Here is a 13,099-nt window from a genome sequence, read left to right as displayed (position 1 = left end):
TTCATTCAGTACAGATTTACTTAGGACCGACTATGTGCCAAGCATTGTGCTTGGCAGCTGAGGATACAGCATAGGGCAGACAGATCCCTGCCCTCAGAGGTTGTAGTCCAACAATTACACAAATAAGAACAACCCAATATGAATGTGTGTTTTACTAATCATGACTATCTCCCATAATCTTTGGCATATGTCTATAAATAGCCAGTAACTGATCAAGTTGACAATTATTTTATATAGATAAATGCAGATAAAGATACGTAAACATATCTCACGAGTTGACAAGATATATATATTATTTCACACGGCTATTAAACACACAAACCCTAACATTTCACAGTACTGTCAACTTTGTAAACCTTCAGAAAATTTGCATTTCCTCATATCTCAATTTATAGAAAATTCTACGCTTATTGCAAAAAGAAGTACCATAGGAAATCACATACCCTGAATATATCTGACCTCTGCATTAATGCCATCAGGGAGAGGTATCCTCCATAGGACCAGCCATGGATGCCCACACGATCTAAGTCAATGAAATCATATTGAGAGGCTAGATATTGGAGTCCTTCCACCTGATCGTCAATTTCTATTTGACCCTGTAAAAAATGGAGAGCATTTCACTGATTCTGATAAATAAAAATCTTATTATAAGAGTGCTTTTAAAGCTGATAGATGTTCTTACTAAAAATACCTGTAGTTTTTTTAGATAAGAACTCATTATCAATGGAAATTCTGTTGCTTGAAAAAAAAATTTTTAACTCTAGAGATAGGAGCCTATAGCTTCTGTTGCTAGCCTGTCCTAGAGTTTAGTTACCCCTTAGTCATAAAGTTCTTTCCTACTGTGACCCAAAATGTCCCTTGCCGTATGGGTATTTCCCATTTCCATTTGTTCTGTTGTCTGCTAAGAGGTCAGCATCTTCCTTGTAACAAGCCTTCCTACACCCAAAGATAAAAAATTAGCCCCCTTAAGTGGTTGACTAATATTACCTCTCCTTTTTAAAACTTAATGTAATAAAGCAGAGGGAATCACTCTTGACGCATTATCCTATTTCCCTATCACCTACCTCTAGGAACTGAACATACAATTTCTTTAAAGTCCTGTATAGTCCTAATTCCTATCGCCACCACCCTGTCTGTATTACTAGGCCTGCCAGTGCACACAATCTCACTTCACTGAGCCAAAAACAAAAATAAAAACAAAAACTTACATGAGAATACAACATAAGGTCAAAGAACTGGCTGTGGGAGAAAATCCCCATGTCTTACTCAGCATGTCCAATACACTGGCAAACACAGTAACTGCCTTACTGTGCAAAAGGAACATCGGATTCTCATCATTTCCCAAAGCAGCAGAAAGGACATGGGGCATCTCTAAAAGGTAGCATTTAAAGCTTCCTGTAGAGAGAAAGAGGCTTGTCACAAGGAAGGCACTAACCAGTTGGTTTCTCTCTTCACAGAGGACAGAACAAATCTCAATTATTCCTAATAGTGTACAGGATGCTGAAAACTAAATGGACTGGCTTGTGGCTAAACTGGACATAAAAAATAGAAAGAGAGGGGGTTTCTATATAAAAGTGGTTCTATCTCAGCTCCCCAAATTTACATATAGGTAGACATGAATAGCCTAGTGAATATCAAGTTGTACCTTCCCTCCCACCCCCAAACCATAACACATGCTCACATGCACACACGTGCACACACACTCACAGTGCCTTCCCCCAATTCCTTCTCTGGGATTTCACACTAAACAATGCACCAAAAATTGTAAATGTCTTTAAAAGAAAAATGTTTGTATGTTCACACACCATTTTATATTTAAAGGCGCCTTCAAATTTAAGCCCTCGGTGACAGGATCCCCTGTTGTCTATCACTACAACCACGTAACCCAGAGAGGCTAGGGTATTCAATCGGAAATACTTGATTCCTTTAAACCGATTATTCACCAACTGCACCTGAGGAAGAAATACAACTTCAGTGAAATTTATTATATGGCAGCATACAAAAGCATAAGAGAGGCAGGATGCTGCAAAAAATAGAAAGTTTAAATTTTTAACATTATTTTGCCTATAAAATGAAATTATTTTCTTGTGGCAAGAACACAACATGAAATGGACCCTCTTAAAATTTTAAGTGTACAATACAGTATTGTTAATCATAGGACAATGTTGGACAGCAGATCTCTAGAATTTATTCATCTTGCATAATTAAGAATTTTTTATGCCCATTGATTAGCAACTCCCCTCCTCCCCCTCTCCCTGATTGATTGATTTATTTATTTATTTATTTATTTATTTATTTGCGGTACGCGGGCGTCTCCCGTTGTGGCCTCTCCCGTTGCGGAGCACAGGCTCCAGACGTGCAGGCTCAGCGGCCATGGCTCACGGGCCCAGCCTCTCCGCAGCATGTGGGATCTTCCTGGACCGGGGCACGAACCCGTGTCCCCTGCATTGGCAGGCAGACTCTCAACCACTGCGCCACCAGGGAAGCCCTCCCTGATTTATTTTTATTTTTTAAATTAACTTATTTTATTTATTTTTGGCTGTGTTGGGTCTTCGTTGCTGTGCCTGGGCTTTCTCTAGTTGCAGCGAGCGGGGGCTACTCTTAGTTGTGGTGTGCGGGCTTCTCACTGCAGTGGCTTCTCTTGTTGCAGAGCACGGGCTCTAGGTGTGTGGGCTTCACTAGTTGTGGCACGCGGGCTCAGTAGTTGTGGCTCGTGGGCTCTAACGCACAGGCTCAGTAGTTGTGGTGCACGGGCTTAGGTGCTCTGCAGCATGTGGGATCTTCCCGGACCAGGACTTGAACCCATGTCCCCTGCACTGGCAGGCGGATTCTTAACCACTGCACCACCAGGGAAGTCCCCTTATTTACTTTTAAATTAAATCTTTTCATGTTCATGTTACTTCTTTTCTTTCTTAACTTCACACTCAAAGTTCTGAGGAATTACTGAGTAACTACAGACTTTAAAATTATAACCTAGATACTAACTACATACAAGATAAGTGATTTAACCTACCCCATAGAAAAAATTACTAAAATGATTACTTCTACCCTGAGGAAGAATTGTATCATTCAAATGACAGAATAAGATCATTTTTTCTCCCTACCTGTCTCTTCTGGGATTGTCTCTGACCAGTAGAGGGAAAACTGAAGTATTTTAATGAATTACTATGACCAGTCAGCTTCTTTTTTCCTGCTACACAAATCAGTGCAAAAGGTAGAATAATTCTTAAATATCTTTATTGCCCTAGAAACTATACTTCAAAATGACTGAGAAATTAAATGTAGTTTGGGCTTTACCAGAAATATACTCTCTGGTGAAAAGAAGACTTTAATTAATGGGCAGAAAGTTACAGAAGTTCAAGGTTTGGTGGATACTAAGGTAGATAATAAACAAACAAAAAAAGGTTCTGGCAAAATTGAGGACGTGTTCTCTGGCTGAAACCAATGGGAAAACCAAGCCAGCCAGGAGTTAAAATAAACATCGATGCTGTCTTCACTCAATAAATACCTACTGAGCATTGAATGGGCTAGACTGGCAGTGGCGGTATAAAGAACCTTCTCCTTTTGAACTTTCGGATGTTTAGCGCCACTGCAACAACTGTCAAACTGGTCTTTCTGTTTCTATACTTGTCCTCCGTATAGTCTGTTCTCACAGCAACAGGACGATGTTTAAAAATGTAAATCAGGTATGACTTTATAGCTTTGGTCCTCCTAATGGCAGGGGGTTTAGATCAGAGTAAGATCTAAACTCCTTACCACTGCCTTTGAGACACTACATTATCTAGCTCTTGGCTATTTCTGTGACCTCATCTCATACCATTTCCCCCCTTGAGCACTGCACTCTAACCTTACCACTAACTATATCAAGTTGGTTCTAACCCCAGGACACATTAACATTTACTGTTCCCTCTGTCTACAATGCTCTGCCCTCAGATCTTTAACATGGCTCATCCCTTCTCATCCTCTGCAACCTCAGAGAGCTTCCCTGACCTTCCAGTCAGAACCCTCATTTTAGTCACTTTGCCATCCTCTTTCCCAACAATTATTCATAACACTTCCATTATATGAAGTTATATAATTTATATGTCTGCTTGTTTATTATTTTCCTCATTAATCTCCATGAGGGTGGGACATTAGTCTGACTTGTTCACTGTGGTATCCTCACTGCCTAGAATAGTGCCTGGTACATAATAGGAACTCAGTAACTATTTGCTGAATGAATGAAAAACAGAGACAAGAGAGTGATGTTTTCCCTGTCTACCTCGGGAGGAGGGGTTTGGTGGGCAAAAGTGCTTGTTTTTAAAGGGAGGGAGCTGAAAAAAGAAGTATTAGGCAAGGAACACATATATGAACATATAAGAAAAATAACTCACTTCTTTGCCTGCTGTCAATCACAGAAGATGGCCTCAATTGCCTGATACAACATTCTCCCCCAGAGCCAGTGTTTCTGCCTTTGCAGCCTCCAGGCCTGCTTCTTCTTAGAAGGAGGTACTTAAACATAATGCCCTTTAGCACTAAGAATTCAGAAGTTTTCTTCAGTATCAATTCTTCAAAACCTGTGTTCTGCTATTTTAACTTGCTCTCTTGTGCATTTATGTTTGCAGAACAGTGTCTGGCACATAGGAAGTATCATAAATATTTGCTAAATAAACATTTTTTAAAAAATAAACACTTTTAAACACACTACTGTTATCAATGCAAAGTTTAAAGAACTAAGCCTTGATGACTTTAATGGGAAATATTTGTTGCTTTCCTTGGTTTCACTTTTGTCCGACTACAGACGTTGCTGCATTTAGCGATGAAGTAATTCACCTCACGTTATGAATTGTGGCATTGTTGTTATTCAAAAGATTCCCACTTTGGGGGATTCCCTGGTGGCGCAGTGGTTGGGAGTCTGCCTGCCGATGCAGGGGACACGGGTTTGTGCCCCGGTCCAGGAGGATCCCGCATGCCGCGGAGCGGCTGGGCCCGTGGCCGTGTCCGCTGGGCCCGCGCGTCCGGAGTCTGTGCTCTGCGATGGGAGAGGCCACAGCGGTGACAGGCCCGCGTACCGCAAAAAAAAAAAAAAAAAAAAAAAAAGATTCCCACTTTGACCTGAATATACACCAAGAAAAAAAAGGTTTGGACCACTTATGTGATTTAATCAAATTTTGCAAGGTTATTGTGTGCTATTAGAAAGATCTGATCTTACATTATGGAGCCTCTTTGTAACTAATCCACATGGTCATCAAACACAAGGATGAATGACCTCCCAGTGGGTTGAAGTGCCAAATGCATTCTATCATGCAAAGTGTTATGGGGAAATCTCCCTGCAAACTGAATAGCAGATTCTCCTGTGGCCTCACCAAATTTGAATGCTTCCAAAGAACACTTTGAGAAAGAAACTGTTCTATAAGTGCAAAAAAATGCAGTTGTATTCATAAAGTACTCCAAACAATTAAAGAATTTTGTTTTTACTGCATGGCGAGGACTTTATTATGGTAAAACATGCATTTTAACCATTTTAAGTGTATATAATTCAGTGGTATTAAGTACATTCACACTGCTGTGCAACCATCATCACTATCCATTTCTAGAACTTTTTCATCATCCCAAACAGAAACTTCAAACCTATTAAACAATAATTCCCTATCCCTCCCCAGTCCCTGACAACCTCTATTCTACTTTCTGTCTCTATGAATTTACTTCTTCTAGGTACCTCATACAAGTGGAAAAATATAATATTTATCCTTCTGTGCCTGGCTTATTTTACTTAGCATAGTGAGCTCAATGTTCATCCATGCTGTAGTATGAGTCAGAATTTCCTTTTTTTTTTTAAAAGGCTGCATAATATTCCTCTACATACCACATTTTGTTTACCCATTCATCTATCAACGGACACTGGGGTTGCTTCCACCTTTTGGCTATTATGAATAATGTTGCAATCAACACTGGTGTACAAGTATCTGTTTGAGTTTTTGCTTTGAATTCTTTTGGGTATACATCCTGAAATGGAATTGCTGGATCAGATTATAATTCTATGTTTAACTTTTTGAAGTACTGCCATATTGTTTTCCATAGCAGTTGCATCATTTTACATTCCCATCAGCAACATATTAGAGTTCCAATTTTTCTACACCCTCACCAATATTTATTATTTTCCTTTTTTTTTTGATAATAGCTATCCTAAGGGGTGTGAGGTGGTATCTCATTGTGGTTTTGATTTGCATTTCCCTAATGCTTAGTGATACTACCTTTTCATATGGCTTAGACTTTTTAAACTTAATTACTAATATAAGGAGTCCTTTAGTATTAAAAATATAAATAACCAGCTAGTTTTTATAGTGTGTTTTCCACATATCTTATATATCATTTCTTCATTGGGAAGGAGAAACACCCTTCTTACTTAGTCATAATATCAAAATAATATAACAAAACATGTAAAGTTTCTGAGCGTGTCCTGTAATTTGTCTCCTGAATTTCTTTGTATTACACCTTTTATTTATTTTTATTTATTTTGCAGTACATGGGCCTCTCACCGTTGTGGCCTCTCCCGTTGCGGAGCACAGGCTCTGGACGCGCAGGCTCAGCAGCCATGGCTCACGGGCCTAGCCGCTCCGCGGCATGTGGGATCCTCCCGGATGGGGGCACAAACCCGTGTCCCCTGCATCGGCAGGCGGACCCTCAACCACTGTGCCACCAGGGAAGCCCTGTATTACACCTTTTTTTTAAATGTACAAAGATTTAGTTCAAAGTTTTTAAGAGAAGTCTAATTTAATTCTTTCATAATTTATGTGTAGATGACAATTATACAAATGTGAATCACGTTTTGTTCGTAAAACACACTAAACAATGGCAAAGTGATTTAACTTGATATATGACGGTTATTGCTGAGATGTTATGGCTTATGTAGTTACTTTTATTTTTTGGATAACTTTACATCTAGATACATTTCCAGATCTGAATAACTGGGTATAATTATAAAGGATATTTACTGAGTCCAAGAGAGTTCTATTAGAAAAACATTGTAATTATATTCTAATTTCTACAGGGTCTCAATGTAAGATATATAACCAAGATTAAACATTAAAAAAATTACCAATTTACCAATTCACCTATCCAAAATACTTTATTTACTCTGACAGTAAAATTTGCTTAATATTCACATGCTAATACTTAAGGTGGAAACAAGAAAATCAAGGTGTAAACTTCTTACAGTGCTGAATAGTAGTATAGCAGTTGCCTTAACTAGCTGATAAAAGTATTATAGCTTTCTTGAGAGATGTGGCCTTAGAATGAAGAGATGGAATTCATTAGGCTACCAAGGCTTTCAAAAATATCTGTTAAGACTCTTTATTTACCAAGACATTTAATTATTTAAAATCATTTCCAAAACAAGTTCTCTACCTACAAAACAACATATTTACCTACTGACATACTACATTCTCCATGACAGTTATAGTCCTCACTGTAAATTAAGAAACTAACATTGAGGGAATTCCCTTGGCGGTCCAGTGGTTAAGACTGTGCTTTCACTGGCGAGGGCCTGGGTTTGATCCCTAGTCGGGGAACTAAGATCCCACAAACCGCATGGTGTGGCCAAAAGAAAAAAGAAGAAATTGACACTGATTTTCGAGTTAGCTATCTAACAAAACCCAGCTTCCTGAACTCCTAAATTGGATAATTAGAGCATAAGCCAGAGTCAATAATAGCAGAGGCTCAGCAATGTTCAAATCTTAACTGAAACAATTGACCAGACATTTAAAAAACACATCACCTAAAAAAAAGAAAAAGAAAATGAAAACACACACACACACACATATATGTATGTAAATATGCCCACCTGAGGACCACCATATATAAACAGCACAGTCGGGTATTTCTTTCCAGGTTGTAGATCATGAGGTTTGTATAGCATCCCATACAATGTAAATCCAGTAGTGCTTTCAAAAGAAAAAATTTCTGGAGGGGTATAGTCAGGAAGAGGACCTGAGAGGAGGTAACACAGTCTGTATAAGGAGTTCTTATGGGAGCTCAGCAATCTGAGAGCAAGGAAAAGATACTATAAACCCACCACCCTATACACAAATAACTAACCATTCCCCCCCTTCAGATGATAAGCAAGAAATCAAGCACAAAGTTATCTTTAAAAAAGGAAATCTAATGAACATATCAAATTATCCACTTGAGAAGCAGACACAAAGTATTATGAATAATCCTTGGAGCCCAGGAGGTATTTACATGCAGAACACAAATACTTTGTGCTCGGTTTGTGTAACTTATTGATGGTTAAGCCATATACCTGATGGGAAACTGAAACCACAAATTAACTTAATCAATTGGTTTTCCAAAGCGATACAGACCTATACTAAATCTGTGTATACTGGATGATGTTACAGTTTAAGCAGAGATCATCACCATATTACAAATCCTGATTGTGGACATCAGAACATACTTATACCTTGTGGATTTGCACTAATTTCTTAATCCCTTAGGAGGTATTTATGAGTGAAAATACCTAACAGGAAAAAAGGATTTGGGGACAAAATGAATTAAAAGATATAAAAAATTAGTCCATTCTTCATGTTTAAGAAATCAAGCATTTTAAAAATAGGTAATTCACAGTGCTCTTCACTCCCATACAGAATGAATGTTCTATCTTTTATTAAGATGGCCATTACAAGTGCTGTAGAAGTTTAAGAAAGTGACCAGCTGGGTATTCCTTAAAGCTGCAGCTTCCCTTCCCAAGTGTCTTACTAGTTCAGTATATATTATCTTCAAATTCAGTTGTTTATCTGGGAACTCATCCAAACATGTGAATAAATCACTTCCTAGCTGGTATCTTGACTATTTTAATCTTATTTTCAAAAAGGCCTTCCAGACTTGCTCCTGCCTGGAGTAGGAGGTAACCAGTCTTATTTGATAATTGATAGACTAGGAGGGATGGGATCAATCAGGAACCCAGCAGCTCAGGGACAGGTGGTGGTAAGAGACGGGAAGACTCTGTTCAGGAAATGTGGACATATGACACAGGTTTAGTGCCCTAATGTACTAATCCTACTTAAGATCAGGCTCAGGGAAATGAGTACCTGCTGAATCCAAAATGGTGGCCCAAAATTCCTTTGTTTTGCAGGTTGGGTCATCTTCAGGACTTGAGAGCTTGTAAAGGGACACACAGTGTGGATTCTTCTGGTTACTATACTTACTTATAAAGAAGTCACAATGCTAGAGAAAGGAAAAACAATTACTTTTCCCCAGGGAAAAGTAAAAAAGGTTATCTGTTGCTACATGTGCACTAATGCTACAGCTGGAGTATGGTAAGAGTCTGACCATTTATACACATATACAATTCTAAAGTTAAGTATAAGGTTTTTGCAGGCCAACTTCACCAATTTTCACATTACTGAAAAGGAGTATTACATGAATAGAGGGTTGGTTTTTTTTGTTTTTTTTTTGCGGTATGTGGGCCTCTCACTGTTGTGGCCTCTCCCGTTGCGGAGCACAGGCTCCGGATGTGCAGGCTCCGGACGCGCAGGCTCAGGGGCCATGGCTCACGGGCCCAGCCGCTCCGCGGCATGTGGGATCTTCCCGGACCGGGGCACGAACCCGTGTCCCCTGCATCGGCAGGCGGACTCTCAACCACTGCGCCACCAGGGAAGCCCGAATAGAGGGTTTTTTATATGACAGGAAACCCTTTTCAAACAGGGACTTAATACCCGGCTGATGCAGCAAGAGTGGGAATAGCCACGGTCGGTCAGCCTTGTCACCTCTCCAGGATTTACATAACTGACCACGTACAGGTGATGTTCTAAAGGAGAGTCTTTGGTGCCTTCAAAATATACCAGCTTTCTGACTTCATCAACCTGGATCTGTCAAAATAACAACAAAAAAATCAGTGCTAGTATGACCTTGGCAAGACCAGTAAGTTAACAAACAATATCCAATTTTATTCAAATCATTTGAGCCACCCTTTGCCTTGTGCCTCTTTAAAAAATCTGTCACCAATGTTAATAAGCTTGAGTTGGTTTTGCTCATGTCTTATAGCTAAGAATAGATCCTGTCCAGAAGGTAAAAGGATACCCAAGTTGCATGCTACTGGTAGTTTCCTATATGGTTAGAATGTGTACTTTTCTTAAAATACAAAAATTATTTCATTAAAATGACAATCCTTTACAGAGAAAAAAATACCTATATTACAGCTCAGGTCAACCATTCATGCACACTTAAAAGAGTTTAATTTTAGCATCCTATTTCTCAGTGCAGCATTATCTTAGGCAGTGCTTCTTTAGTTTTTTGTACAAATTTGTAAAAATTTCTTATCTATTGGGTTGGGGAATAACTGAACTCAATCACTCAATCAGTTTCAATACTTATAGTTTATAAATAAGTATGAAGGATCTTTTAAGCCTTCATTCAGAACTCAAAATAACTGCAAGTATACTCATAGCTGAATTCACTTAATATTCTTCCTAAATTACAGTAAGATTCTAAATAAATGGCTTTTATTGTTCCTTTTCAAAATCTTCTAGCAGCCTACTCAAATGATGTTTAATAAAATTCAAACTGTGTGGGCTTCCATGGTGGCGCAGTGGTTAAGAATCGCCTGCCAGGACAGGAATAGAGACGCAGACGTAGAGAATAGACTTGAGGACACAGGGAGGGGGAAGGGTAAGCTGGGATGAAGTGAGAGAGTGGCACTGACATATATACACTACCAAATGCAAAATAGATAGCTAGTGGGAAGCAGCCACATAGCACAGGGAGATCAGCTCGGTGCTTTGTGACCACCTAGAGGGGTGGGATAGGGAGGGTGGGAGGGAGACGCAAGAGGGAAGACATATGGGGATATAGGTACGTGTATAGCTGATTCACTTTGTTATAAAGCAGAAACTAACACACCATTGTAAAGCAATTATACTCCAATAAAGATGTTAAAAAAAATAAACAGTCAAAAAAAAAAAGAATCTGCTTGCTAATGCAGGGGACACGGGTTCGATCCCTGGTCCAGGAAGATCCCATATGCCGTGTAGCAACTAAGCCTGTGCACCACAACTACTGAGCCTGCGTTCTAGAGCCCGCGAGCCACAACTACTGAGCCCGCGCACCTAGAGCCCGTGCTCCACAACAAGAGAAGGCACTGCAGTGAGAAGTCTATGCACCCCAACAAACAGCAGCCCCCGCTCACCGCAACTAGAGAAAGCCCGCGTGCAGCAACGAAAACCCAACACAGCCAAAAATAAATAAATAAAATAAATTTATTTAAAAAATTCAAACTGTTTTATACAGCAAAGAAAACACAAGTACATTTCTAAAAGCAAGTATTTTTAAATGCCACATTTTCTCCAAGAAGTTTCCTCTTAGTCATTATAAACATTTTCTTAGCATGCATGGATAGAGAAATAAACACAGTTGACATTAAGTAGACCTATATGACATAGACAGAAAGAATACAAAGGATAGGAAGTGGCAGAACAAACATTCATGAAGCTTCACAGGTATGTGTTAATCTGTGCAAAACGTCAGGACTGGTTCTGCTCTTGACCTAGCAGTTGGAAATCAGGCCTCTCAAAACTGCATAAATAACTGGTTAATTCCTCACTCCCCTTTTCTTTGTTTCATGTAGCAACTTTACATGAAACACCTGAGGGTTTCAGCGTCACATGAATATCAGAATCGCCTGAGGGGCTTGTGAAACAAATTGCTGGGTCCCACCCCCAGACTTTTTGATTCAGGAGGTCTGGGGGGCTAGGGGGGCCAAGAATTTGTAGGTCTAAAAAGTTCCCAGGTGATGCTGATCCTCTGTGGTCCAGAGAACACACTTTGAGAACCCTAAGGGGCACATGGGTTTAAAAGCCTCAAAGATTTACTCATCACGGTCATTAGAAATCTTTGGGTGTGAACAGGTCACTGGCAAAAGTAAAGAAGGGAAAGGTAACTTAAAAAAAGTAAAGCAAGAATAGACAGAAAATAGAAGAGTAAGAAAGAGAAACACAACCACATCACATAAATAAGCATGACATAAAGAAGAAAATTGATGTACATTATGGCAAGTAGTAGAAAGACACTTAGGTTGCCCAAATAAGGTTCAGATCTGCATAAATACAATTTTGGGGATTCCCTCAGTATTGTCCAACCATTACACAGCATGAAGTTTACATTAGTGTAAATTTTTATCATCAGAACTTAGAATTACACTGTAAGATTTTTCTCAGGTGACAATAACATCCAAGGTCCCCAAAGAGAAAAAAATATATTGAATATATATAACCAAAAGGTCATGTGACACTCTCAAGTGGAAACAAGACTTTAAAGGTCGCCTATTATATTCTAAAGTTTTTACCAACAAAAACAAACCTGGGACCTGGATCTTCATTCTTTCTCCTTAATCACCTTGGGGACTACGAGTGACTTCTATAGTAGCCAGTATATATAATCCTTCAGTAAATCTCCGAATCAATTTGAGGAAATCACAGGCCTTCACTAAATCCTGGTAGCATACATCAACTTAACTGTACGTATCACACATAAAGGATGGCTTTCTTAGAGATCTCATGAAACTGACCACCTAACTGAAAGTTGAAACAAACACAAGGTACTATAAAAGGCAAAAGAAATAAAATTAGAATTCATTGAATTACTACAGAAAGCCATATACCGAGAGTTAAACAGAGGGTGGATTTCCCTCCTCTTCCTTATCAATCTACGCTCTGTATAAATGTTCATCAAATTCTGCAGGTGGTAGATGAAACTTCAAATTTGTGAGATAAGATAAACAGGTGAATGAAACAGCATCACTACTTCAGAAGTAGTAAATGCATTTTCTAATGTAGAAATGACACAAGTAGTCTATAAGAGATTTAGAAATAATTTTCAAACTATATCATAACTCACTTTTGCTAGACTCGAAAAGCATGGACCAGCCCTTTCCTTATTAAGTAGCAACACTGTATTTGAAAATGGTGACCTTTAGTTACATCTAATACTAGGGTTATAAAATGGGTAAGATTTATAATTTAAACTAAGACTCTTCTTTTCCAACAAACTGGGTTCTTTTAGGCCCTAAAAATATTTTCAAAATACTGGGGTCATAGGAAGTTGCACTACTGATTTTTAGTACTGC

At 38.9% G+C, this 13,099-nt stretch overlaps 1 protein-coding gene across 4 annotated transcripts in view; it reads right to left on the bottom strand.

Moving 5' to 3' along the window:
- Positions 1-13,099, bottom strand: part of DPP8 (dipeptidyl peptidase 8) — a 58,210-nt gene that overhangs the window by 9,267 nt on the left and 35,844 nt on the right. For 2 of the 4 annotated variants that reach the window (XM_079912013.1, XM_079912014.1), the window contains 5 exons: positions 9,696-9,848; positions 9,069-9,204; positions 7,823-7,968; positions 1,806-1,952; positions 444-596 (listed from right to left, as the gene is read on the bottom strand). In XM_079912013.1, the coding sequence (XP_079768139.1) occupies positions 444-596; positions 1,806-1,952; positions 7,823-7,968; positions 9,069-9,204; positions 9,696-9,848 (735 nt within the window). Of the gene's footprint in view, positions 1-443; positions 597-1,244; positions 1,396-1,805; positions 1,953-7,822; positions 7,969-9,068; positions 9,205-9,695; positions 9,849-13,099 lie in introns of those variants that run through there. The other 2 variants (XM_079912015.1, XM_079912016.1) reach the window with 2 other exon arrangements.

This window comes from Stenella coeruleoalba, assembly GCF_951394435.1.
Source record: "Stenella coeruleoalba genome assembly, chromosome: 2".
In the NCBI taxonomy this organism is placed as follows: domain Eukaryota; kingdom Metazoa; phylum Chordata; class Mammalia; order Artiodactyla; family Delphinidae; genus Stenella; species Stenella coeruleoalba.
The sequence above is the reverse complement of the archived record's forward strand: the minus strand, read 5'-3'. Positions and strand labels throughout refer to the sequence as shown.